Here is a 25,931-nt window from a genome sequence, read left to right on the forward strand (position 1 = left end):
TCTTGGTGATTATAGACAACTTTAAACACTCTTTTTACTATCTACATTTTCCAAATTCTATAGGCAAATCTCATCCTGGTGAGAACTCTTAGCCCTCCCTAAAACTCCAGGAGATGTTGTGCCTCAGAAGCTCCTGCCTTGCTGAGGTCAGCAGTGATGCTGGTGGCAGCTCTGTGAAACCCCCTCTGGAGCTCCCCAGCCCCACAGAGGACAAGGCCTGGTTATAAATGGGGGAGGAGAGCTGCCATATGCCAATGCATGAGCAATTTTTGACTCGCAGTCAAAAGCATCCAAAAGAAGTCAGTATGCAGGATTTTCTGCCATATGGAGGAATTCTGATTTGGCCTTGTCCCCAGCTGTATCTCATTAAGCAAAAAGGAAAGAAAAAAGGGAGAACATTCTTTTCTTCTATGTGAATCTCACCCCAGAGTTCATCTTCCTTTGGGGGGCAGTTCATTGCTGGTACCTGGAAAACCCCATCAGAGCAGGAGGAGGCTGTGAGAATCCAGGTGCTTGAGGACAGGGCTCTGTCCAATTCAAAAGTTTTTTTCTAAGTCTTTTACACTTTGAACATGATTTCTTTCAAGGAAAAGGCAAAAGTGCTACAGAGAGACAGGGCTGAGAAAGATCAGAGTAAAAAAAGAATCTCATTTTCCATGAAATGTGCCACTTACATTACAGTAAGAGATGTTATTTCCATGTACTGCAGCATTTTGCGCGAACAGCAATTTTGCTTGTGAGCTCTGTGGTCTGTTTTGCTCCATGTGGAAGGTTTGTTTAATCCGAGACTTCACTGGGATTTTGCCCTTATCTATTTTATAGAGACTGACATGGCATTAGCATAAGGTAGACATCAGCATTGGTTTAATGTTACAAAAGTCACCACACCTGGGTTTCAGAGACTCTGTGCTTCTTTCCGATCTTCCTCGATGTAGAAAGATGTCAGGAGGAAAAAGCCTCCTCCAAAGACCCCAACAAAAGCACAGGTGACAAAGCTGTACTGCATGCTCCTGAAACTCCACTGCAGCGATGGGATGTTCCTGGCCTGGATGGCGTTGGAGATCTGGGGAGGGAACAATTAATCTGCCATTAATCTGGAACAATAACACTGCTATCCTCTCCTGCTTTCAACACACTGTTTGCAGTGTGGGCCTTGAAAAGAATAAAAGAGGCAGGCAGGGATGAAAGTCTGGTCCCAAAGTTTGTCAAACCCTGCACACCTGTACTCCACTGCTCTCCAGATTCCAAATGGTCAAGGAATTTCATATAGTTTTACAACTTCAGTGCCTCCAGTCACAAGGAAACATATTTTTCTATTTCCTAGCCCATCTCCAGATTGCCAGCACAGAATGGGCATTTGGCAGTGACCTTTAACATTTCTTGATCCTACTCAGTGACATTCTGCCTCCCTTATTGGCATCCAGTGGATAGAAACGGGGCCAAGCAGCAATACAGGCACAAGCAACAATACTCATAAGACAGGGAAAAGACGGAAGTTAACCTAAGACAAGAGTGGGGCCTGCTTTTGAGCCAAAAGGCATTTGAGGAGTTATAGAGTGACACTGTGAGTAAGTGGGAGGAAGAAAATACCAGGCAGGTGTTTTTTGCTCCGGAGAGAGAATGAAGTTGTAAAGGCTATAAATGATACACATGAATTTTATTTTTGTAGGCAGAAGGAAAATCTGATTTCCAGAAACTCAGTAAGATTCAATGCTTAACCCAGGAACTTGAAATATTTTCTTAGCATAAACAAAAAGATAAATGATGAAAGCAGTCATTTTTATTCCCATATATGTTCTTGATGGTTAGAATACACTGTGTGACTTGAAATGCATAAATATGAGACTCTTCAATCTTTGCTGGGTTTCTATGATTATTTATGACAGTTTAGGAAGATAAGAGGAAGCTCAACTCTAAATGGGTACCTAGGGACTACAGCAAGCATAATGGCCATGATGCAGACCTAATACATTTAATTTTAAAATACTTAGTAAAAAAATCTCTGGAGTGCAGAGGGAAGAAAAACAGGCTCTGAAAAAGAAAATTCCCTGATTCTTCAGGCAGATTTTAAGCTTGGCTGAAGCAGGTTAGGAAACACTATCAGTACATGAAAGTAGGAGATTTGGTGTTTAACCAACAGCAGTCATGGGAAGTGTTGGTGTACGAGTCTGGTGTGTATATATATGGTGTCTGGAATGTTCTATGAACATTCCAGACAACAATGAGGGTGCTCAATACACAGGAACCCACTTGGAGACACTGTGGTTTTATTCCTGGGTTTATTATTGTCTCTGTTCTTGGTGAAGTTACAAGGTTACCTGAGATTAACCTCATCTGGATAAGCTTTTTTTTGTCTTTACTCTTTTTGATGTGCTGCTCTTCAAGCACCTCTTCAAGGTGACTTGTGCAGGTCCTACACACAGGGACAGGCAGGATGCAGCACAAAGCCTCAGTTCTGTCTGTGCCCCCAAGAGGGCAAAGGACAGCAGGCAAGAGGCACAAACAGTTTAATCTTTCAGGTAGAAAGGTTAAAGCAATAGATTGGTCAAAGGGAGAATGAACAAGGCATATTTCAGCTTTTGGGGTACCTCCTATTTTTGCATCCCGTTTCAGCCACTTTCCACAGGGATGTTGGTTGTTGTGTTCCCACACACGCATACACAGTCAGGTAAGTGTGAGAGCAGGAATTTCCTAACACCAACGAGCAAAGTGGTTTCTTCATTTGCCAAAAAAAGGAAGCCAGCAGGGGTAATGCCTCAGGGAGAGAGGCTCTCTTCTCTGCCAGGCAGTTCATAGAGTTGAGACTCTGGGTTTCACACAGCTGGGGACAAGGGGAACCTCTTGTGTGGCTGGGCCAGCAGCATCTGAGCAAGCATAGTTCACTTGGGCATTGCTGGCCCTGTCTAGCCCTGACACTGTTAACATGGGGTGAACTTCTTGAAATAAATTTTCATACAAACTAAACTTTAAATCAACAACAAAGACTCAATCTCCCATGTCATGTAATGCAAAAAACCTCAAAATGGGGGAAGGAAGGAAGGAAGGAAGGAAGGAAGGAAGGAAGGAAGGAAGGAAGGAAGGAAGGAAGGAAGGAAGGAAGGAAGGAAGGAAGGAAGGAAGGAAGGAAGGAAGGAAGGAAGGAAGACAAATATAGTCCACTGGAACTAAAATTCATGAACGGCACAGAGAAAGCAGTATGAGGCTGATCTGCACAGAAGCACCTAAGATCAAGTAAATGTAGGAAGAAATCAGGTCTCAAGGAAAATGGGAATTCAGGATTAAGGTGATTTGAGACCAGAGCTTTAAAGGTCAAGTAGTATTTAAAGACAACCATTGCCCCACTTTTGTTCTGAGAGACCATTGAAACTGCAATATTTCAAGCTTCAAAATTTGAACTAAGTCATGGGTTTTAACACATTGAATTAATTTCCATTAAACTCCTCACAATTTTAGCAGCAAGTGCTTCAATCCCATTACACTGTCTTTGCAAAAATGTATGCTTCTAAAAATATGAGTCTGCAAATTTAAAATAAAAGTAAATTTCTACACACTGCATAGAACTAGTCACACCTACAAGCAGTGTCACAGGACCAAGTGCTTCATGCAAGTAAAAACATTTAGAAAAATGTTTCACTGTCCCAGACTCAGAGTAATTTCAATTTGAGTGATATCTGGGTTTGGACCAGGTAGTGCCTATAATTCTGTGAGTGTGTGTCTTTCAGTTTCTGGAAGTTTTATGCCAAGGAAAGGTCAATAAGGAGAGAATTCACTTACAACCCCGATGAGGTATGGGCTGCCTGCATCTCCCAGCAGATGGCTCACCAGGATCTGCAGGGCAATGGCTGTGGACTGTCGCCTTGGCGTTACCACGTACTGAAACAAAGCACAGCCCACAGTAGGGGTAACATCAACACACAGAACTTCATCAGGGAACAGCAACACACAGAACTTCATGAGGGTCCAGCTGCTTCTAGAATATACCACAGACATCAACAGAGCAATTCTGTGTATCTCATATTCAAACACTCTTTACAACTTTGGAGTCAGAAAAGTTATTCTGAGCAAAAGGGTGCACTGCATTTTTGCTGAGGAAAAAAACCATTCAAGAAAGGAAAACACAGGAGAAAATAACAATAAAGTAGCTAAACTGTGACTCCCATGCTTCCATACACAGCTCAGAGCAGCCTGTACAGACCCATTTGGTCATGCAACCAATAGAAGCCTCCAGCCAGTATCCCTTGCAGTCACAATGATTTGCTAATCAGGATTCAGCACTGACAGTCTCTCAGAAAAATATCTTATGACCTGTGTCAGCAGGGCTGGTCTAGACTGCTGGGGGAAAGTGGAGTCCCTGGAACCTGGAGGAGCTTTTAAAGCCTTTCAGCTGAGGCCTTGAAGACCCCTTGAAGACTGAGGGTGAGGACCGAAGCTGCCAGAGCAGAAAGTGGCTGGGGATGTTTTGATGGTATTGCCTGTGACTGGGAAGCCCCTGAGACACAAGGTACTGTAGCAATAACACCTCACACTGATTTTGTTTTTCAGTGCACACAGTTTAAATAACAAGCTGGAGAAGAAGATGTGGTGCACATCCAGAACATGGCAAAGCATCACACAGATTAGAACTATTTTGTCAAATGGAATATAGTAATTTTGAGGTAATAAGAGCTCTGTGCCTGTGCTGTTGAAGATCTGAACTGTGCCTGAAGAAGCCTTTCAATAATACATTTCCAAAAAGCTTTCACAGTCAGAATACTTCAGAAGCAATTTCAAGCCTTCATACCTTTGTTTTCCAACCACTTGCTCATATCAGAAACAAAATGCTTAGGATTTTCTCAGTCCTCTATTCCACAGTTTGAGGGGGTTTTCTTGAAACTCACCTAAATGTCACTAAGTATGTCTCACACACTAATTAATGGAGTGATTGGTGTTTTACCAAGGGACAGACTCAAGGTCTGTACTTTGGGCTCTATACTGTGGGTTTATCACTGCCTTCAAAGAAACATTAACATACATGATAAGTTGGGCTTAAAACTAAAAAAGATCCCCCCCTCACATTTAATTTAGAGTTTTGGTCCTGCTTACCACATATTGCACAGGTCCTGCTTACTTGTTTCAGTAAAGAACCAGAGAACACTGGCAGTACCCTCTTAGGCACTTGGCCTCAACCTTGGATACACAAATCACTCTTAAACCAGCATTTCTGCACCCAGTACCAGAGCTCTGAGCAGCTGGATTAGAACACACAACCTCCTTTCTTCCTTTGCACACGTGCAGCTAATGAGTAACCTACTCCATTCCTAGTCCCTCCAAAGTAGATATTTCTAAGCATAGAGAGAACATTTCTTTTTCATTAGGAATATTTAGGTAGAATGCTTCAACAATAGTAAATATTAAACCAGGGATGCTTTGGAGATCTCTCCAGAGTTACAGAAAACTAGTCTGATGTCAGGTTGCCACGACACTGCATCCAGTCTGCAGACAGTGTAAGAGCAGAGTTATGTGGGATTGGCTGTTCTGAAATCGTTGACACCTGTGGGATGAAGGAACAATCCAACAGTTCTTTCTCACTGAGGCCAAAGCACACTATGGCCTAGACTGAGGGTGTGCAGTCTACCCACATTCTTTTTCTCTCAGAAGCTGCCTGGATGATGAGCACACACACTTTGTGAACAGGCTCCCTTGTACAGAGACAAAAAACCTACAATGGAAAACTCTGAGCTTGGGAAGCAGACCTGGCCATGACAGACTGTACTAGACTGGAGACTGTCAGCTCTTGGCTCTCTGAGGTTTTGATGTCATCTGCCCTAGACTCAAATTTCTTTCATGGATAATGACAGGCTGTGTTTGAGAAATGCAAATCAAATATTGTTATGCGCTTACTATATCATCAGCATTGCAAGCATGAGAAAAGCTAAATGTGCTTTGGCTCTCCCAGTGCCTTGCACCACTTCCTTACTACATTTATTTAATATCCCATATCTGCGACTACAAGAGATGGAACAAAACTCGAATAAGAAAAATACAAGAGAAGAATGGGATGCTCCCTATACTTTCAGGGCTCACACAAACTCTGCCTGTGCTATTACTCAGGTTCTTCTGCATGACAGAGACTATTCTCAAGAGCTCTGGGCACTGTGGGATTCACCAGGAAAAGAAGAAACAAAAGACACCCTCCTACAGAGACTGTGAAGTATCCATGGGGTTCTGCCTGGCCACACTGACTGCCCAGGACTCCACACCATGGCAGGAGTGAAGTGACATCCTGCACACTCCTCCTCCAAGGAGAACCAGCCCAGGTGCCTGGGCAGAGAAGCAGGCGCCCCAAACAGGTTTGCAGATCCCTCGTGTTGCCTCTGGAGGTTTCAGAGAACCCTCTGCAGACTCTGCCACAGAGCTGTCAGCTGAAAAAGCAGATGGAACACACAGGCTGGTGAGCACTTCTGTACCTCCCAGGGCACTTCCAGAGACAGGGATACATTGGTAGCCTTCCCAAACCCCTCCAGTTCCAGCATCTCCTACACTATTAGCTGCCAAAAACCTAAAAGACAAAGTTCCATAACCTCACAGATGGCAAATGTGTTTCATAAGGAATAACTCCAAGTGCAGCCTCCCAGTAAATCAGCAAGGCAGCTACAGCACTTCTCCACTTGCACATTAGGACTGCAATTGTACAGCAGATACATTTGTGTTTACACTGAATAGGAGCCACAAAAGTGGCTGCATGCAATGCCTCTTGATGCACCAGCCACAAAGGGAGGAAGTCCTTATCATTCAGTCAGCATCTTCCTTTATCTCCAGCTCCACAGGTTGCAGGAGAAATGAATTCCTAGCTACATTGTGTGGCCAGTAGTGCCACGTGGGAAGAAAGAAAAGTCATTTTCACGGCAAAATAAGAACATGCTTTAGCAAATCCAGCTACATTATCAGAAATCCTACCAGTTCACATAGGAAGCAAGGCTGAAAGAGAAATTACTGCTGTTATCTATGGCATCCTTCAGTCAATATAACAGCAGTAATACACTGAACTCATGGGATTTCAACAGGATGAAACACAACTCCCAAGTAAGATTACCACTGAATGAGCAGACATCTAGAAATTCAGCTCAATTCCATCATTTTTGTAATAAATCAATCAGTAGCATTAAGAATTCAAGAGATCCAACCCAAAGCACATTTGTGGTAATAAACTTGATGTCTGTTCCCAGGGGAACACAGCACCAGGGAGCTCTGCTACACCAAACTTTTCACCTCCTCACTTGTTGCAATATTCACCTCCTCAATTGATACAATATTGCTGGTAATTAATCCCACAGTATTCTGAAAGAAATGGAAGTTAGGGATGTTGGCCACCTGGGAGACAAGAACTTCCTTCTCTTCTAGATTAACATGGATCCAGGATGTGGCAATGATGCCCTCCACGGATTTCCTGTGGGCTGCAATGTGAAGCAGTGTTCCCTGAGAAAGCTGAGACTGGAGTGATGGAACTGAACAAAAGCCCTGTTCCTTGCAGGCTTTGCAGTTTGGATTCAGGAAGGAATTGAAAGAAAGAGCTGACAGTAACCATCTGCCTCACTCTCCTCACCATGTATCACCATTATCTAACTCAGTGATGTCACCTTCCTCTTTAACAGTGACAGAGGACAGAATTAAAATGCAGATGTAGGAGTTCAAAGAAAAGTAAATTGAGGAACTTAAAAAAGTTGGTGGCTCAGCTCATGTAAAAAGAGTGGCAATGGTATTTATACTTGTTTCTGTTGCAAAAAAACCCCAATCTTTTCAAAATAATCTGAAATAGAAGATAAGTAAAAATGTCAGTCTGGACAAGCAATAGTTTTTCAGCATTGTTCACTGCTGCAAGGCTTCAACCCTTTTCTTATAGGATAATTGTTTCTGACCATTCTGTGAGAGTCAAATAAGAATCAAAACCCTCTTGACTGCTGCCTGAGATGTTAAGCAAGCAGCCAATTGACTAATGCTGACTGCATTATTTACTATTTTATTAAAATTTCAGAGTGCAGAAAACTGACATGTAGAGAGCAGCACCGTGAAAGAGAACATAATGCACAGTCAGTGTCAGCAGGACTTTGCTGAAGACCCATGAAATGTAAGTAGTTCCTTTCCTTCATCTCAATCAGAATGTAAAAAAATGTTCTTCAGCTATGAAATACAAAGATAAACAGCCTTATGTCAAGGCAAGGTCAGGCAGTGGAAGGAGAGTTCTGTAGTGCTTCACAGCTGAGCACTAGAGAGTGCTCAGCATTTGGCAATATGCTTTCTCATCCTTTTACACAGACACTGTAAGAGGGATACTTTTATCTCTGCTCAGCTTGTCCATTACTTGGGTTTAATTAGCTGGTAGAGATACCAAGCAAGTTGTATAACTAAGCAGCTCAGACCACAGTGCCAGGAGCTCAGGGGTAAAATTCCAGGTCCTGTGACAGCAGGGGACAGTGACGTGTGTTCCACTGGAGCCACAGGCTGCAAGGTTTCTTCCTGTCCTTCTTGTGGACTGCTGTTGTTCATCGCTGCATGCACCTGAATGCACTCACTGTAAGATTTATCATGGCTGTGGAGTTTGCAGCAGCAAACTGCAAATAGATTTCAGCTCCCTTAGAATGAAACACTATTACAGAAAATGGGAAACACTCACCTGAGTCTTGCTTGGGAAGAGACAAAGATCTCTGTTCTGCTGTCCCTTAACTTTGTGCCTTCTCTCACTTGTTCTGATGGCTTTACACAATTGTCGTCCCTGCATTTCTTGCTTTCAAGTGTTTGAGTCTTTGCAGCAGCTTCTCATGGTGCTTCATGTAAACAATATTGTATTCTTAGAATTTATCAGTATGTTTTGCATTCTTGTTCTCTGAGAGAAAACTTGACTGATGATCATATTGACCAATGGAGTCAAGAGGTTGTAATCTCTTTGGGCCAATTTTGCCCCTCTGTACAAAATGTATATAAACTATTGAAGTCAAATAATAAAAGAGCCTTCCATGTTTGACCCTGCTGCTGCCTGCCGTCCTCTGTGAAGGTCCGCTCCCACGTCACAACGTGTTGCCCCTCTAAGGGCAAGAGTAACACACAATTTCCCCACTTCCAGTGCCACCTGCTGCAGCATTGTGCCTGTACCACACTTGTCTGAACAGTCCCTGTCCCATAGGAAGCTTCCTGCTTGAAATATTTTGGTTACCATCACATCCACAGGTTTTCAGCGCAGGGATCCCAAAGCAGAGAGTTTGGGTCCCTTGGCTGATCTGGTTCTACTCCTCATAGAAAAGGGTAGTGTCAATTTAAATATTTTGTCTTATGCCCATGGGTAGCAACAAAAGAATTGTCAATCATATAAATAACTTTGGTATTTAAATCAGCTTTCTGCAGTCTGACTATCAGATATGAGCATTTCTTTGCTTATTGCACTGATAAACCATATTCAACTCGTTCATACTGTGGATTATTAAAAAAAAAATCATATAAACTACTTGATAAGACTATAATGATCTGTGTAGTTCAGCAATTGTAGTATCTGCCCCAGGGTTTACACAGACATCTATTAGTGACTGTGGAGCTACAATCTAAATGAAATGTTGCCAAATTTTTGTTTAGAGTAAAAACTCAAGTAAAATTACTAACTCTAAAAACTTTTGAAATAATAAAATGAAGCTGCTCATGACAGTCTAGACAAACTGTGCTACAAGACGTGTGCTTTTCACATCACTCCTTTCTAAAAAAATTACTGATTACAGAATCCAAATGAAATCATGCATTGCTATTCCTTGGTTTGTGGTGTCAGTCCTGGAATCCCCAAGAGCCCTTTAAGCATCACTGCTGGCCTGATGCTCTGGCAGTGTAGCACCACTTATGAATTGGATTTACAAGAGCTGGAATTCATCTGCACTGTATTCTGAACTAAGGAAACTTGCTAATACTTCATGGACTATCAACTTTGCCTCATTTGGATCATCCTTTCAAACCTCTTGAAAACAAATAGAAAAGCTGATTATAGACACAAAATGACCTTGTTTCTGGTGCAAGCCATTTTCTAGCAGATATCTGACAATACAGAGCTGTACAGAAGCTCAAAATACTATGGGTACAGGCAGCACTAGAGAGTACCATGTGCATGAGTTCCATCCAAATCAGCACATCTTTCTGGGATTATAATAACTTGGACTTCTGCACCACCACTCCCTTATTGCCTCTGGCATCCCTGCCCAGCAGCACGTTGTGGCAGTGATTCCAAGCAGGATACCAATAAGAGGATTCTCTGTAGGACTTTGTTCATCAGTCCCCAGAAAGCCAATGTGCAGGGTTAGGAACAATATTACATGGACAAAAAGCTTGAAATAAGGAAAGAGTTTCCTGAGCACTTACCAGCAATATGTCTGTCACAACAGCCCAGTTTACAGACAAGAACAATTCTCCAAATGCAATAAAAATCTGCAAAACAGAAAAAAAGCAGTGACTATACCATACTATACTATACTATACTATACTATACTATACTATACTATACTATACACTGCATTACCCTTCTATAATGTGAAGATGAGGCAGGCTCACTGACTGTGCTGATCTATGTAAGAGTTGTCCTACATACCCATTACTTCTAAATTAAACACCTCTGTCTATGCCTACAAACACTAACTTCATCTTAAAGGTGGGAAAAGGAACTAAAAAAGGTATTTGAGTCACAAATCCTCACCAGAAGGGCCAAAATAGGAAACATATACCACTCTCCCAAATTAACTGCTATGAACTACTGAACCCAAGAAGAGAAAAGCAAGATCCATGGAAGAGAAACATTCAGCACAGCTTTACAAAGTGCACAGGGATGCAAATGAAGCCAAGTAAACACCTCTGTGCCAGTACAAGTACTCTTAAGGGCTCCTTCAGAGAGAGAAGTTCCAAAATGGAATGGACTCCAAGGAACAGGCAGTCTCAAAACATTGGTGTCCTGTGGGAAATCCCTAATCCATCACAGATGGAGACCCAGCCATGAGGAAAAGGGGTAGGGCACCAACCAGTTCTTACAGCTGCAGTCTCAGAAAATATTAACCCTTTCAGCCAGCCCTGGACACAGACTGGAGCAGCCTGCCCAGAGGAAAGCATTAAAGTTACACCATTGAGGTGGAGCAGTGCTAGAAAGCAGAATCTCTTCAGAAACACAGGGCACAGATTTGCATGGCACCTGGAACATTATCCTTATCTACTAATCAGACTGATGGCACATTGTTACAACAGGTTCCAGCCTTGTGTTTGGTAAGGTCTTGGTCAGGATGTTGCCCCTGGTTGATGAAAACACAGTCTAGGAGAGGCACAGTGACAAACTCAGATGGTTTTGGAGGGGTGACTTACACTCTCCTAAGGAGAACCAGACCTAGTACACCTAAGGATATCTGTAGATATCCTGTAGGTAAAAGATATAGGATAGGCGTAGGATATCCATACACCCTGTGCTTCTTGTCTGTTCTGTTCATTTGTTTCCTTCTCCAAACCAGTTTGGGGGAAAACATTCCTTGAAGCACTGAGATACTTAGTATAGACCATTATCCAGACATCTTTTCCTTCACAATGCTTTAGACTAGATATAAGGAAGAAATTCTTCCCTCTGAGGGTGGTGAGGCCCTGGCACAGGGTAGAGAAACTGTGGCTGTTCCCTGGATCCATGGAAGTGTCCAAGGCCAGGCAGAACAGGGCTTGGAGCAACCTGGGACAGTGGAAGGTGTCCCTGACCATGGCAAGGGAGTGGAACTGGATGAGCTTTTAAGTCCCTTCCAATCCAAAACTCTGATTCTGTGATTCTGTGACTCTATAATTCTAATAAAAGGTGTATTTTGGTAGTTCCAACAAATATATTGATTCACTCATCTAACACAGACTGGCAAATTAAACTGTTGTTCTCTGCCTTTAATGACAAAAAATCCCCTGAGGAACACACTAAGAGTGGAGCTATGTAGGACTCTGAGAAGCAGAAAAAGACAATGGTAAATTCTTCTGGGCACTCAGATCCCCACTCTTGGATCCAAAAATAATCTTTCATTTCACAATTTGCTTTGTATACACAAACTCAGACAGTCAAATCCTCTTGTGTTTTGTCTTCATGTAAAGGTGTTTTTCCATAGGAATACACATTCCTGAGGAGTCAGAAGGAAAACCTCTTTGAACAAGCATTATTTTTAGAAGCAAATAATGTGCAAAAGTGCCCTTTTGCAGAGAACTGTTGATTACTGTAATTTACTTTACTTGGATCCTCTTATTTATGTTAATCATGGTGATTTTGGCTGTGGAGTCACAGGAAAAAAAGCACAGGAGTTTCTTCCTAGCTGTTACCAGATTATAGTTGAAATAGGGTTTACATTCAGTTCCCTCTTACAGGGATTTTTTTTTGCCATTCCTAGGAAGTTTCTGTTTTCCCCTGTACTGAGAGTGGAATTTAAGTGATTTATACTTCAGTGTGCATTGCCAAAAACTTGAATTGGAGGATCAGCTAGTGATCTGGGGTTTGAAGGTGAGGGCTAAATTATTCTTAGGAAGAACTGTGTGTATTGTACAGTCCCAACTACTCCAACCTTTAAGTATTCAGAGAGCAAAAATAAATAAGAATACTAAATTAGCCAGAAAGCATTAAAAATTAACATAAGATTGAGACTTGCTTTAACTGGATTTTTGCATAAGCGGCATGTTTCAATGCAGCTAAACGCACAGTTACTGTTTTCTCCTTCAGTGTGGGCACTCTGCAGGACTTGAGGCCCAGTTTTTGTGCTCTGTGTGCCCTTTATACTGTACCAAGGACTGCCCAACATGGCTCTCACAGGACAGATTTCAGCTATGGGAGAGCAGAGCTTACCTGGATACCTTGTCACAAGTCACTGAAACCCCTTAGTGGTGTAGAAGACTGCAGAGAATTCTGCAAAAGCCACCCCCTGCCCCCTCCTCCTTCCCCTTCCCATTCTCCAAGGGATGCCAAAAGACATTTTGCTAATTGTCACTTACAAAAGTGGAAAGGATGTTTGTCTGGGCCACCATCAGAGCAATGTAGAGGCACAGGGCAGAAATGAACATGCTTGTGGCACAGATCAGAGGATCAGCTTTGTTGTTCCTCTTCCTTAATCGTCTTGCAGCTTCTGCCCCAGCAATAATACCCAAGATTCCTGTCCCAATGGTGATGCCTCCAAATATTAGGCTGGTGACAAAGCAAAGGATTCAGCTGAGCATAGTAAGACTGTACTGTGGAAAAATAAATGGTGTTAGCTTGTACCTGTAGTTTCAGAGGAATCTTTAATGGGGAAGTTGAATTTTATTCCACTTGATGTAACCCTCCCACTCCTTCTAAATGGATGCAATCCCAAGCCTCAGCTGAAGCCTTGGCTTTGCTCTGGTGGCTGTATCCCGTGGAGAAGATATTTTCCCATTTACAGAGCAGGTGTTATGCACCCAGGCTCAAGGAGGGCTCTGCTCAGTACAATCTGCCTTGTACATGCTGTGATTTAGAGGAGACAAAGTCATCGTGGTTACCCTGTGAATCAATCTACCCAGTCATCCCTGAAACACAGATGGAGCATCCCTGTATCACAATCTGCTGCCTTGGAAGAGATCCTAGCACGTGGAATGATACACATCTAAATTATAACCCTCTGGTTAGCACAGCTGAGATGAGTCACTTCTCTGACTATGGGAAACACCTACCACTTCCCAGAAAAGTTCAAAGAATACTGAGTAGGTAACTACTGCCAGGTCCACGCAGCATTTTCTGAACACAGAATTTCCAATATCATCCAGCTGTGTGTGTCTGCAAATGCAAATGTGTTCTTCAGGAAGTTCATATTTTAAAAAGAACATGTCTGAATGGTTTAGAAGATTCAACTTCCAAAGGGACTTCCATGTGTGCTTTCATCTCTGTCCCAATGAGACCCCCCCACTGACAAAGCAAGTCTCTTGCACAAGATCAGTGATGCCACTGCCCTGTAACTCTCTGAAGGCAAGCAGGGACAGGACCAATGTATTCTGAGCACAAGCACTTCTGAATATTTTAGAGTGCTACATGGTAAGTCCTGTACATTTTCCTGAGCTTTTTCTAACTGCAAAGCAAAGTAACCAGCTGGGATATGATCTGTTCCTTTAAACTACAGCACATCCACTTCTTAATTTCTTTCTGGCTGATTAGGAAGGACTCAATAATTCTACAAAAAAAGAAAAAAAAAAAAAGGTATTGTTATGCAGGCTAACAAACTTTAAGCAAATTTGTACTCTCCCTGCAAGTTTTTCAGGATCCTGATCCATCACTGACTATAGCTTGATAGTGACATTATAGATTGACACTAGGCAGAATAATCTCAAAGATTTGTTCAAGAGAGGCAAGTTCCAAAGTGACATTAGTTGATTGAAGCATTCCTGGAATTGTGTTTAGAATATTCATGTATTGTAAACTGTAGTTGAAATAAACCTGCAGCTGGAATAAAAGAGAACGGCCAAAACTAAATCCAAGCACATTTCAGTTGACAGGGAGTAGGAAAGTACAGAAACCTCATACTGAGGAAAGGTTCCTATGAGATCTTTTAGGGCCTGAGAATGCTCACTTAATCTCTGTGATCTGTTCCCAAGTGTTTGCACAAAGACCTGAACAAAGACTCCACACCTCCTATTTATCTGCCTTGAAAGGATTGAGACTTGAGTCAGTTGTGGTGCCATTTGAGTCTGTGTTTCCATGGAGTCTAACTGACACAGTCCTGATCCTTAAACACAGTCTGAAACTGTTGAACAGCCAGAGGGAAAAACATCTTTAAAGTATCCCTGGGCAGGTCTGGCAATGTGCAGTTCAGTTCCTCCAGCACCATCACATCTGACATAGTAGTTTATATTCTGTTTCTTTACATCCCCTTGGAATAACAGTCCAAAACCAGCTTCTGGCATGAGCTTATGCCAAGGTTATTTTTAAAGCATACTATAAGAAGCAGTACATGAGGTTAAACTATCAGATGCTCTGTTTTACTTCCCTATAGACCATGTCTGCTCTAGAAACACTACTGTGGAATAATAATTCAGAAGTAGATTAGAAAACAAACTAGAGGCTAACACCTTCAAGTTAACAAAGGAAGTATTTACACTGCATCTGTGAACAGATACAGCCAAATATCTCTAAACTGTTCAGCCTCCCTCATCTGCCTGCCCTGAGCCAGGCTCCTGTGTTTCACTCCCTTCCCACTACTGTTCATTGACAAGTAATGTGCCTCTGGTGGCATCCATGAAAGGACAATTAATTTCCCATTGAAGGATTTTGGGATGACTCTTCAATCCATCTGATTTTGCTACAACTCAGAAATCACTTCTGAGTTGACTTAGTTATTCCATTGCAGAAAACCAGAAAAATCCCATTAGCAGAGGTGTGATTGCTACTTTTCCTTATCATTTACCTGGAAAGGCCACAGAGTAAAATCCACTACAAAAGCAGAAACTGAAACAAGACTAGGGATACCTCCCAGAGAATGGGAGGAGACCACTGACAGGGAGTCAGTCCCAGTGCTCACTGTTACTGAGGGAAGCTGTGAAGACTCAAGAGGAACACTGAACACATGTTTGTATTCTGGACAACACACTGTGAAGAAAAACTCTTCCTTGGTGGGGAAAAGGGATCTACAAAAAGGTGTGTTATGACTACTTAGAAGTGTTCTACTAGTGTAGACTAGTACACTAGGAATAGTAGTACACTAGTAGTAGACTAGAACACTAGTAATTCCCCTTCTTATACAATATTTTATAGAATTCATGCATCTTCATTAGTCTGGACATCATCTGTAAGCAGAGCTCTGCTGGTAGATGTTCACAAGATCCTGGTTTGATGTGATGATATTACATCGAAATCATCAAGCTTTCTTCAAGCTGGGAGCCACAATGAACTCACCAACATGGCAAGGATTATAAAACCAGAATAAGAAGAAGATAATAGGCACGTTACTAAAACACAGGATTTAAATATACTTAAATGGGTATTTAAGTAGCTTGGGATGCACAGCCATTTGCCAACTAAAAACTCCTTGCAAAAGCTGCTCCTTTTTCCCCACAAGTGCTGCTATTAGTGCTTCTCCCACTTTACCTAAATAGGGCTAACAGCATCTTTCCAGTTAACTGAGTGATTATAAACAAACAAACAAAAGGGAGTGTCTCAGATACCTGGAAGCAATTTAACATTCACACCCCATTGCCTTCCCAAGAAATGCTCAGCCACATCCTCCCTTCTGCCTTTAGAAAGAAGCCGTGATTGAGCCTGTGCAGCGTTTCCAGGTCTGCTCCCACAGGCACAGCTCACCTGTTGGATAAATTGCACGACTCCTGAAGGCACGGTGGGACAATGCCCTGCACAACCTGAGCTCTGTACAGAAACAGTGGCATCCACATTCCCAGGGCTCCAGTGACAAAGGCCATGGCAGTCAGACCCAGCGAGGAACAGACAAAACTACAGCTGAAAGTCAAAAGAAAACAACTGAGAGATATTTGAAAGAATGGTGTGTGAGGAAAAAGGGGAAAACCTACTTGCAACACCCAGGATTTCAAGCAATAACAAGACAATTCATTCAGACATCTTGTAATCAAAATCCACTCCCTTGAATATCTGAACTCTGATCAGGCTTTATCATGCAATTCAACAATAAAGTACTAATTAGAGCAAAGGGTATGACCTACTGATTTCATATTAAGCCCTGGTCTCTTGCAGGTTTCATGCCAACTTCTGCCAAAACAATTGCTGTGAATTTTTTGATAGCAGAAGTATAACAATAGAGAATGAGCAAGAATTTAATGGCCGAGTAGCTAAAGGAAAGGGTTCTATGTGCAAGTGTAAATGCCTCAGGTTTTGCTTCTATAACCAGTATAAATGAGAATAACGTCTGGGTCACGAACTGTTGCAGTGGCTGAAGCACTCCTTAACTCTACTTGAGTGAGTAAAAATAGACTCAATCTCCACAGCAGGTTTCAGACAAAAGGAGAAGCATTTTTGAAAACTGTCCAAACATTGTCTCCTTCCTGCCCTGTTCTAGGAGAAAATTAAATTTTTGTTGCACTCTTTGTTGTCAATAGTTCAGGAGAAAACCCCTTTGAGTGACATTAGAAATCTAAAGACTGCTGCAAATGATCAGGTGACCACCAAACTAGAGGATTTGTTAAGAAGTGAACCTACTTCTTCATTTTCTAAAGATAAAGTGCTCTTGGCCTTGATTAAAAGTGGAACCACTTTTTTTGCAGTCTGTCTTTATACTTTGGAAATCAAATGCCCAAGGAAAAGAATATGGCAATCAATTGCTAAAGGAAGAAAGAAAATTAAGACCCATTTTTACCCTGGAACGTCTATGTAGGAAAACAACTTTGGAAATAGTCTAGTTGTTGAAATGTCAGAAAGGTTCATTTCTGATTCAGGAAAATTATTTTTTCATTCACCTCAGAATGTAGTGCCTACAAATTGTGATCCTACAAACCCGATCTCTAGTGTACCTGGTGTTTATACGTAAAGAGGATGCAGATTTAGTGGGCAGTTAGGAAACTCTGGATCGTGTGGGAGAACACCCCAAAGACAAACGAGGTCCCAGGAAAGCAAGTCTTTAAACGAGAAGCGCTGGGTGGGGAAAGCGGCCCGAGGGCAGCGGCAGCGCGGAGCCGGGTCTGGAGTAGCTGCACAGCGGCACCTGCTGTTCCCAAAGGTCCATCTCCTTCCTCATCCTGCCCCGCACTGTCCCTTTGCTGTTCCCAAAGCTCCAGCTCCTTCCTTGTCTTGCCCCGCATTGTCCCTTTGCTGTTCCCCAAACCAGCTCCAGCTGTCACGGCTTTCACTGCCTGACTTTGAGGTCACAGGAGCGAGGGAGGAACCTGCTCCAGCCCAGATTTTACTAAGCTGTCCTGCAGGTCAGGTCCTGCATCTTTAATTTTTGTGTGGTTAAAAGGAAGGTGTCATCTGCCAGCCACAGCTCAGCCCATCAAAACACACAGACAATTATTTTATAAACCATATTGGGGTCCCACAAACTCTGATCTCATGTGCAGCAGGCTCCCAAATACCACAGAGAGTGCCTGAGACATGCTAATCCAACCCTCCTCAGGCACTAAGAACTATAAATAAATTTACAGCAGAAAATTATACAGTTTTACCAATCTAGCTTCTGTAGGGAAGGGAAAATTTAGTAGAAAGTCGAGCTTTGGATTTAAATAGGAGCAAACTGCCATCATAACTTTGCCCCCTTCCCCCTCCTCAAAATGGGGCAATAGAAGAAGCAAAGAAATTTTTTCATCTCTTTTGTAGCATTCCTGTAAAAAAGTGGAAGAAAGATTTTTACTAATGGTGTTTCCATCCTCTTTCCAAGAGCTCAAAGGAACTAAGAGGGATTCAATGGACACATTTCTTTTAATGGAATGGTGGCTCCTCAACAGAGGGAACCTTTGTAGCTCAAACCACTTACTTCTTGACGAGTGATCCCACATCTTGACACCAAGTGGTCTTGGCAGTTCTGTGTACATCTGGCTTCTCATCTGCCTCCTGTATTGTGCCAGAGATGCTCAGTGCTCTGTGTACTGCTGTCCTTCTCTGGATCCTGTGAGGGACCAGTAGAATCAGGAGGAGCAGTGCCAGTCCTCCCATGCAAGGAGTTACCTGTAAACACAAGGTTGGTTAGATCAAAGACACGTGTTTTCCTATAGTGAGAACTCCACGGCAACTCCAGTTGCATTAGAACCACTGTCAGAAAATTGCAGGTATGTTCAGAAATAGATGTGTGCTGGTTTAGGTCATATTTGTAAAGAAAAAGAGTGATTTTGGAAACTTTGAAGGAAGGATAATAGATCCTCCCTCCCCATCATACAGATACATGATCGCTCCTCCCTCTGATTTCAAAGAAAAACATGTGAAGAATGAAAACTGTACTGCAGTATTCTAGCCACCAACACAAGAATGACTGATGCAGTCACCAGTGTTACCTAATAACATCAGTGTTACTCCAGTAAATATTCTGCTCCACTCTCCTGCATATGCTAGCTGATTTTGTATACAAGGAAAGAGGCTCTGACAAAGTGCTTCCAAAGCTGTGAGTGTCTCAGTGAGAGACACCATGATGACACGACCAGAACAGAAGAGGTTATTTTCTTGAAAACCTCAAATAATGGAAGTTGTTCCCAACAGCATTCCAGAAAACTGGTGCTACCAGTATAATTATCATTTTACCATCAAATTCCTCTGTTTGAGGAGGTCTTGGTGCAGTAACAGCCATTCCAAATGTGCCCTCAGGTAAGAGGAACATCAGCACCTGCCCTATCAGAGCTAGGCAGAAATCTGCCACTTGTCCTGCAGGAAAACTTCTCCTAAATACCACATTCCTGACCCGTCAGAGGGTAGAAAGTCCTTGCAGTGCTCACTTTTAACACAATGAACATAAAGAACCCAAACCCCAGTGATGATTTTGATGTTACAGTGAAGGAGAGTGAGTAACTCACCCTGAATGCCCAGTGCCAGTCACCTGTGCTTTTTGCCATGGCAGCTGCCAGCATGTAACCACAACCACTGTGAGTAACAGAAAGCAATGATCAGTAACCAATGAACTTTGGATGGCTGAAATGACATGTCTTGCCAGCTAAGGAGAACACACAGAATTGTTCTGTCATAGTTTTCCAAAGGGATAAACACAAATAACCCTCATGGTCTGTGCTAGTCTGCTTGCCAGCCAGTATTAAAAAGAGAGTCTAACCTCCTCAGAGCAGACTGGAGATGATGTCAGTAATGTCCCAGATTCTCCTGGGAATACATATTCTGTAGAATGACACTGCAAACCTGGATCAAAGAGCCCATAAAACATTTTATTACCTACTCCCTTCTGTGCTAGCCACAGGAATTATGCCCTACAAGTTTTAATCTCCCTTCTGGGCTCAGCCTTGGCTGCCTGCTCTGATACAGAGTATGACTCTAAACATTTCGAAAAGCCCTTCTCCATCCACCTTTTCTTCAGCCAAAATGTCAATTTAACTAAAAGAGGAGAGGGAAGTACCAGGTCTTTCTTGGGAGACATTTAATGGAGGGTTCTTGAAAAATCTGTCAATTAAACTAATATCTAAAAGCTTTTGTCTTCCAAAACACAGGAATAAATTACATACTCTCATGCACATATTTCTTTTAGAATTGATTCAATATTTTATTCAAAGCCAGAGTTTTCAGAGTCTAAATTTTCCCTAAAAAATGTTAGGGGGGGAAAAGCGAATTTTATCAAGGTAAGTTGAAAAATACACCTAATCAGCTCTATTCAAACTTGCTAAGGAAGTGACAAGTCCATTTGCAAGAGCCAATGCAGAAATACATCAAAATAAATCTGATTAGGGCTCAGGGTATATTGAATTGCAGGTGTGGTCAGACAGAATTTCAAAAGGCCACTCCAAGAAAACCAACCTTCCCACTGGAATGAAGATGTAGAAGATAGATAACACTGTGGTCCTTTTTCCCTCCTCAAACAGGTCTGCAATGATGGTAGGTGCTATAGTGGAGTAACTGGCAGAGCCAATGCCAACCAGTCCTCGTGAAAGAACAAATATCCTGTAATGCTGCAGGGAAAAGACACATTATAGCCAAAAAAAAAAAAGTCCATGCAAGAAAGAAAGCTTACTGTTAAAGAGGGGCATTTTAGTGGATGAAATCTACCAGAGAAAATCAGAATTGAACTGCCTTTTGCCTATGTCTGTATTCCCTCCACTCACATCTCACTGTTCAGCTTTCTCTTTCTGCACAGCAGTGATTTCTCAGACACCCAGAGGGAATTTCAGGACAGGGTGGATAGAGCACATGTAGCCAACAAGCTGCCACACTCATAAGGTTATAAACAACAAATATTCAGGACAAAAATAAAATCCCATCAATCACAACAATAATGTGTGGGCTCTCTATTGCCTAGGCTGGACTCTAGCATCCTATAAGGCATTCCTGCATGGAGTATATTTAGTCCAGGCTTAAGGTTTGGGAAATGAGTGGTCACTGATGCTTTTCTAAATGGAATTACAGAAGGACTGTATCTAAAGTCCTGCAAGTTGTATGCAGGTAATTTTCACAGCACTCTCCAAAAAAGCAACATACCGACTCAGTGATGAATGAGCTCCCCAAGGTGACACCAGACCAGAAGAAAAGACCAGCTCCAAGGATGATTTTCCTGTTGTAGCGATCTCCCAGGTACCCAAAGATGGGGGCAGCCAGCATGTAACACAGGGTGAAGACTGAGAATCCAACAATGAACAAAGAGAATATTCATCCAATTATTTCTGTCATATGTACTGCTCACTCCCCGGATAAACTCAGGTTACTTTTAGGGCAAGGGTTAAAGGCAGTTAATAATAAAGGGTTAAAGGCCGAGTTAATAGGACTAGGAGGGAGACTGATATCTGGAAAAAGATAAATGCAGACTCAAAGTATCTACACAACAATAAAATGTATGTGAATTACTCAACTTCTCTATTTCTTGAGAAACTCTTCATCTTTTGTGATTCACATACTGTGGGGTTTCTAAGGACCTGACTCCAGTGTGACTTTCAGTTTTGCATTATAGTCAGCCTGCCCACAAGTGGAAGTGAGCAATACTACATACAAGGAGGAACTAGAAGAGGTAAGTAACTGGACTGTGTTTTAGGAGCAGACCACAGAGGGGCAAGGCAAAGCCAACTGTTTGAACTGAGGAGATTTTATTACCTGTCTGCAGCAGACCTGCCTTCCCATCGCTAAGCCCGAAGTATTTCTGTATATCCAACAGGATCCCTGCAACAGAGACAGACACTGAACAACAGCAAAGTACCCTGTTCAATCCTGGTAACTGCCAACTCTAAACTAGGGCTTGCAAGAACTGCAGCACATTTAGTTTGTGGTTTAGATGTAAGCCATTACTCTCTACCACAAGCACAAGATGCACAGAGAATTAAACATTCTTATCACTATAGAGAAAATTAATGATCTTCCACTATAAGGGTATTACGAGAGTCAGTTTACCCCCTGTTTCAACCACACCTGTTCTGCTTCTTTTGCCCCATTAGCACCTAAGTACACAAACAATTCAGAGTTCAAAGTTTAATGGACACAATGTGGAACAAAACAGTGCATGTTAAGACAAAAAGGTAATTTTCTTCTCTATACCATGCCAGAGCTGCAGATCTTCTATCTCACCTATCTTTTCCAATTTACACTGCTGAAAACTAATTAAAAATAGGAGATCCTGCTTTGACAAAGCATTCCTGTACTCCAGTGCTGAGAGATATCAATTTAAAAAGACATTTACTTGTTATGCTACTTCAGTTTTGTCAAAATAGATAAAGTCATAACATTGTTAAGAATATGAAACCACCACCACATAAGAGAACAAGTTCTGTGTAATTTGCCTGCTGTGCTCACATCTGCAGCAGAAGGGAGTGGGTGAGGTCAGCAAGAGGCACCCCTTCTCCCACACTGTGTTTTACATGTTGTTTTACACTGCTCCAGCCACTTAAAAGGGATGTGGGACCAGCTAATTTAAAGTTAAATCCATGTTCTCCCACAGTCCCCATGGCTGCAGCATCAGTCCTCTCACTATTTACTGATGTGACTTCAAGTCACTGTAGATCAAAGTCCAGCCTAATGGCAGATCCAGAGGGTTACAGCTGTTTCTCAATGACTCTTGAATATATTTTACATGTAAGGGTTTCCTAATGGTCTCAGAAGTTTAAATAATAAATTCAAACATTTTGCATCATTAAAATCAATTGTAGCCTTCCTTTCTGGCAGCCAGTGATGAATGCACAGAAATACTGTATTACAGGAACTCAGGTTTGGTCCAATGGAATATTCAGAACAAATCACAGGAATTCAGGTTTGCTGTCGTGGAGTTTTTAGAACAAATCACAGTATTTTGAACAGAACCATAACTTCATCTCAAACTAACATTCACACTGAGCACCCCTCCACATAACTAACCTTGCCAGTTCCTGGCAAATTACAAAGCATTGATTTGAACAGCTTGGTGGACAGAAAAGAGGAGAAAGGTCTCCAGGATCACTAGTTTCAACAAACTGAAGTCAGCAGACAATTAAGGGGAAGAGCTTGTTTTCTGTGATGCAAACGCTGTCAAAGCCTGTGAAAAAAACTACCCGGAAACCACAACTTTGTAACTGCTGCCAGTTTACTTCTAAGGAGACACTCACACCTCCCCTTCCTCTCCTTCCTGTTAGCTGATATTTACCAACATGGTCATGCACAGGGACAGCCAAACTCAAATGCACTGCTGCAAGAACTCTGCAGGGGCACTGAATTCTAGCAGGTGAACAGTATATTGCTGTGGGATAAACTGCAGTTCACAGACTTTCCCCATGGCCCAGGAGTCATAGAACTAAGTAACAAGTGGTTTAGTCACATAGTGTAGTTAAAGGAGATGTCTCAAAGGCCTGGGCACCATCCCCACCTCTGCTCTTGATTTCCTACATGTCCCTGAAAGTACCTCACTCACAAAAGCATGTTGGGAACATTGGAGCCCCTGAATAGTTCAAAGCCTGGAATGAGCCAAATGGCTTCTTGATCTTAACCCTCCCAAGGGGATACCCTTCTAGCATCCAAGTTCTTCCTTGAAGGTATTTGGATCCTCTTCAGTCCCCTGATCTTCTCCAAGGAAAGTTACTTGACAACTGAACACATACACAGAAGTTTTTCACTAACAGCCTTGCAGTGTCATTCAGCAGGCACTCTAACTGCACTTCTACTTGCTTCCTTCCCTCTTGTGGTGTTAAAAAGTACTCAAAAAACTCAAGCTCAAACTCCTAAACCCACTATACTCTCCATTTTTATACATACTGACTGAATGTCCTAAATTTCTGAATGGTCATAGTAGCAAAATAATTAATTTGTGTACTGTAATTAGGTATTAATTCCAAGTTCAGTGATCCATCCTTTGGGTTTTTTCAAGGTTTTAAAACATTTCTGTTTCCCAGGCCACTCAGAAGCAAAATACAGCAAGGTCACAACAAGTGTTTCCCCTATTTTCTAAATCAGATCCCTAGAAGCAGGGTAGATGCTTAGGATACTGAATAGAAGAATTTACACAGACCACAATTTATATGGGAGGAAAAACCCATAAGAGTTTCCCTCCAGTTTACTATAAGCAACTCTTGGTTGTTTTCAGGTAGGTAAAAATATAGTTAAAAGCTAATATAGAGTTATTATATATTTTGGAGGAAGGATATTATTTATTAATAATGACTTAATAATAAATAATTATTAATAAATAATTAATAATTATTTATTAATAATGATTATTAATAATTATTAATAATTAATAATGTGACAATAAGTCATAACCTGGGTAGGGGAAGGCTTAAGGAAGTGGCCTGGATTCTTTTTCCACAATCATGTTCCACTCTTCATTGCAGAAATCACACGATTGCCAAGGAAGTTAATCCTCCTCTAAGCAAATTAACATGGGTAACAACGTTATCTCAAAGATGGCACAGTTTTTGAACTTGCAATGGAGGGAATAGCAGCAGTATTCTTCAGATAAAGGAATACTATATAGAATTTAGTAGATGCAAAGAAGGCTTTACAAGTGCTGTGCGCAGTAAAGAGAAGGTCCTTAGTCAAATCTCTGTAGAATCCAGCCACAAAAATGGACCAGTTGCTCTGTATGCTAAAGTCTGTTTACAAGAGATTTAGATTTTAAAATATTATTTTATTCTACTAACTATTAATGTTTAATAAATCATTCCTAGCACTTTCCAGATTCAAAATTACAAGTTTCATTAAGAATATGATCAACAGGCTAAAGCAGATAAATGAGAAAAAAGTAAAAAGACATAAAGCATATCCTTGCTTTATAAACACTTGTAGAGTTTAGAAACATTTGTAGAGCTGTTAAGAACTTAAATTTCTTTTTCTTTAGAAGAGGAAAATGGGTCCTCACCTGGCACAATGAACCAATCAATGAAATTTATTAAATTCCCAAAGCACAGCACGGCAACTACCAGGCAATCCCTCTTTGCTGGATAGTTCCTTGTCACAGACACTGATGGACATCGTGTCCCCTCTGCTGCAGCAGCTCCGTAATTCTGTCCCTCCAGCAGTGCCTGGAGCAGCAACTCTGTGTCTTCATCTTCACAGGGGGGTTGCATGTTTCCAGTGCAGACACTCAGCAGGGATGATGAAGCATTTCCTCACACAAAATTGATGCGCCGGGGCTATGAGGAACTTCAATCACTACGATCATTTCCGGCACCAGAGCATAGCCACTAAGAACTGAACTGAACTGTTCCCTGCAGACAGAACTTACAAAGAAAAAAGCTCCAGTGCTGTGTTTTGCAAAAGTGCTGAAGACCATGGCCTTGAAGACAAGGAAAAGTAAATGTAAACAAAAGCAAAGTAATCCATTGCACACTCAAGAAATAAAACAACTCTGCAGTGATCTCACAGAAGCTCCAAATGCAAAAATAACAATATTCTTTGTTGTCAGTGAGTTGCCAGAGCTAAAAATAGTCTTTCTACAGAAGAAAGAGAAAGAGAGAAAGAGAAGAAAGAGAAGAGAGAAAGGGAGAAAGGGAGAAAAAGAGGAAAAAGAGAGAAAGGGAGAAAGGGAGAAAGAGAGAGAGAGAGAGAGAAGGATAGAAAGGGAGAAAAAGAGAAACAGAGAGAGAGAGAGAGAAAGAGAAGAAAGAGAAGAGAGAGAGAGAGAGAGAGAGAGAGAAAGAAAGAAAGAAAGAAAGAAAGAAAGAAAGAAAGAAAGAAAGAAAGAAAGAAAGAAAGAAAGAAAGAAAACAATCAGCCTTTAAAACAGAGTTGGGCCTTCCCTTTTCTCCCTCAAAAAACAGGTCCAAAAGGGGAGGAGGAGAGGGCACAGAAAGGCATTCTTGTTCTTTTGGCACACAGAGACACCTTTATCTGCCTTCTTTCTTCTGTCCACTCACATTTTTAGAAGGATTCAGCC

At 41.8% G+C, this 25,931-nt stretch overlaps 1 protein-coding gene across 1 annotated transcript; it reads right to left on the minus strand.

The window, feature by feature from the left end:
* LOC310917346 (protein spinster homolog 3-like) lies at positions 1-25,158 on the minus strand. The gene is made up of 11 exons (XM_083875495.1): positions 24,915-25,158; positions 21,692-21,757; positions 21,086-21,222; positions 20,408-20,559; positions 19,465-19,531; positions 18,438-18,628; positions 16,301-16,453; positions 12,991-13,180; positions 10,369-10,434; positions 3,775-3,873; positions 1-1,063 (listed from the first exon to the last, which is right to left on the minus strand). Exons 1-11 carry the CDS (start codon positions 25,120-25,122, stop codon positions 896-898), a joined length of 1,497 nt encoding a protein of 498 aa, XP_083731621.1. The 5' UTR covers positions 25,123-25,158; the 3' UTR covers positions 1-895.
* Positions 25,159-25,931: the final 773 nt, after the last annotated feature.

The sequence above is a fragment of the Zosterops lateralis genome, assembly GCF_965231275.1.
Source record: "Zosterops lateralis genome assembly, chromosome: 19".
Taxonomy (NCBI): domain Eukaryota; kingdom Metazoa; phylum Chordata; class Aves; order Passeriformes; family Zosteropidae; genus Zosterops; species Zosterops lateralis.